Below are 1,181 nucleotides of genomic sequence, written 5' to 3' on the forward strand. Positions count from 1 at the left end.
AGCGCAGAGGTGAAGCAGAAGGCGTCGTAGCGGTCGCGCTTCCGGTCGCGGGGCCCGTAGCTGCGGATCCCGGGCCGACCGTGACCGCCGCACGGAGCGCGCGCCGTGAGCACAGGGTAGCGCACGGAGCCCTCGAGCAGCCAGCCAGCGTTACACCAGTCCAGCCCCTCGGTCCACGCTGGCGGGAGATGGGGGGACGAGGGGCGTCACGGGCAGGAGCCAGCCCCGGAGGTCGCCTCCGCTGGGGGCCCCGTGACAGCCCGGCCCCCGCCGCTTACCCTGGTACAGCTGGGTGTAGGTGGCCAGGCGTCCGTCCTGTTCCTCGCACGCCTGTTTCGCCTCGTAGTAATTGAACTGGTACCGGCCCCGGCTGGGCTGGTACGGAAACACCACACCTGGGGGTGGCGGACAGTCTGGGGACGACCGGTAGACGAGGCGGGGGGCGTGGACGTCCGGAAGCGGGCGTGGGGGATGCTGGGGGAGGAGCCCTGGGAGACCCGACCCCCTCAGCAAGAGAGGAGCGGGGAGGGAAGCGACGGGCCTCACCCTCCAGGAGCAGGGTCAGCGTCACGCTCTCATCCTCGATGCCGTTGATAAGCTCACAGCGGTACCGGCCCTCGTCCTCCAGGACCACGCCCGCGATGACCAGCGAGGCGTCTAACCGGTGCCCCTTCCGCATCCTGGCTCGACCCCCCAGGGCCCCGTAGCCCCGGGCGTGCAGGCCGTTGGTGATGAGGATGGGCGCTTCCCGGAGCTCCCCCGGCTCCGCTTTGCTCCAGCGAACCTTGTAGCTGGGAGGCGGGGTGCCCAGGACGCAGGGCAGCGTGGCCGTGGCCCCACGACGAGAGTGAATGACCTCGTGGATGGGGGGCAGGAGGTAGTGGGGGCCCCGGTGGGGTGCTGAGCAGAGGGGGCCACAGTGGCAGGAACCCCCTGACCCCTACTGCCCCAAGTACCCATGCAGACCCTCTCCTCCTTTGCCCACTCAGCAATGACTCACTCCTGGGCACATCCAACAGCTGCCCTCCCCACGTTCCCCACACCTGGAGCCTCCCTACTGTTCTCCAGATTCTGGGCGGTTCGGAGGTCTTACCTGGGTCCCCCAGGGCTTGGTGGAAGATGGTGAAGGCCCAAGGGAGGAGGAGGAGGCAGAGAGAGGGGATACTGAGCCAGCCTGGCAT

The 1,181-nt window shown here is 68.9% G+C and overlaps 1 protein-coding gene across 1 annotated transcript in view; it reads right to left on the bottom strand.

Annotated features, from left to right (window-relative positions):
- HAPLN2 (hyaluronan and proteoglycan link protein 2) overlaps nt 1-1,181 on the bottom strand; it is a 1,850-nt gene extending 669 nt beyond the window's left edge. The window contains exons 1-4 of the mRNA XM_006923499.1: nt 1,094-1,181; nt 547-900; nt 279-395; nt 1-178 (exon numbers count right to left, since the gene is read on the bottom strand). Coding sequence (XP_006923561.1) covers nt 1-178; nt 279-395; nt 547-900; nt 1,094-1,181 — 737 coding nt within the window. The remainder of the gene's footprint in view (nt 179-278; nt 396-546; nt 901-1,093) is intronic.

This window comes from Pteropus alecto, unplaced genomic scaffold (genome assembly GCF_000325575.1).
Source record: "Pteropus alecto unplaced genomic scaffold, ASM32557v1 scaffold49, whole genome shotgun sequence".
NCBI classification, from domain to species: Eukaryota; Metazoa; Chordata; class Mammalia; order Chiroptera; family Pteropodidae; genus Pteropus; species Pteropus alecto.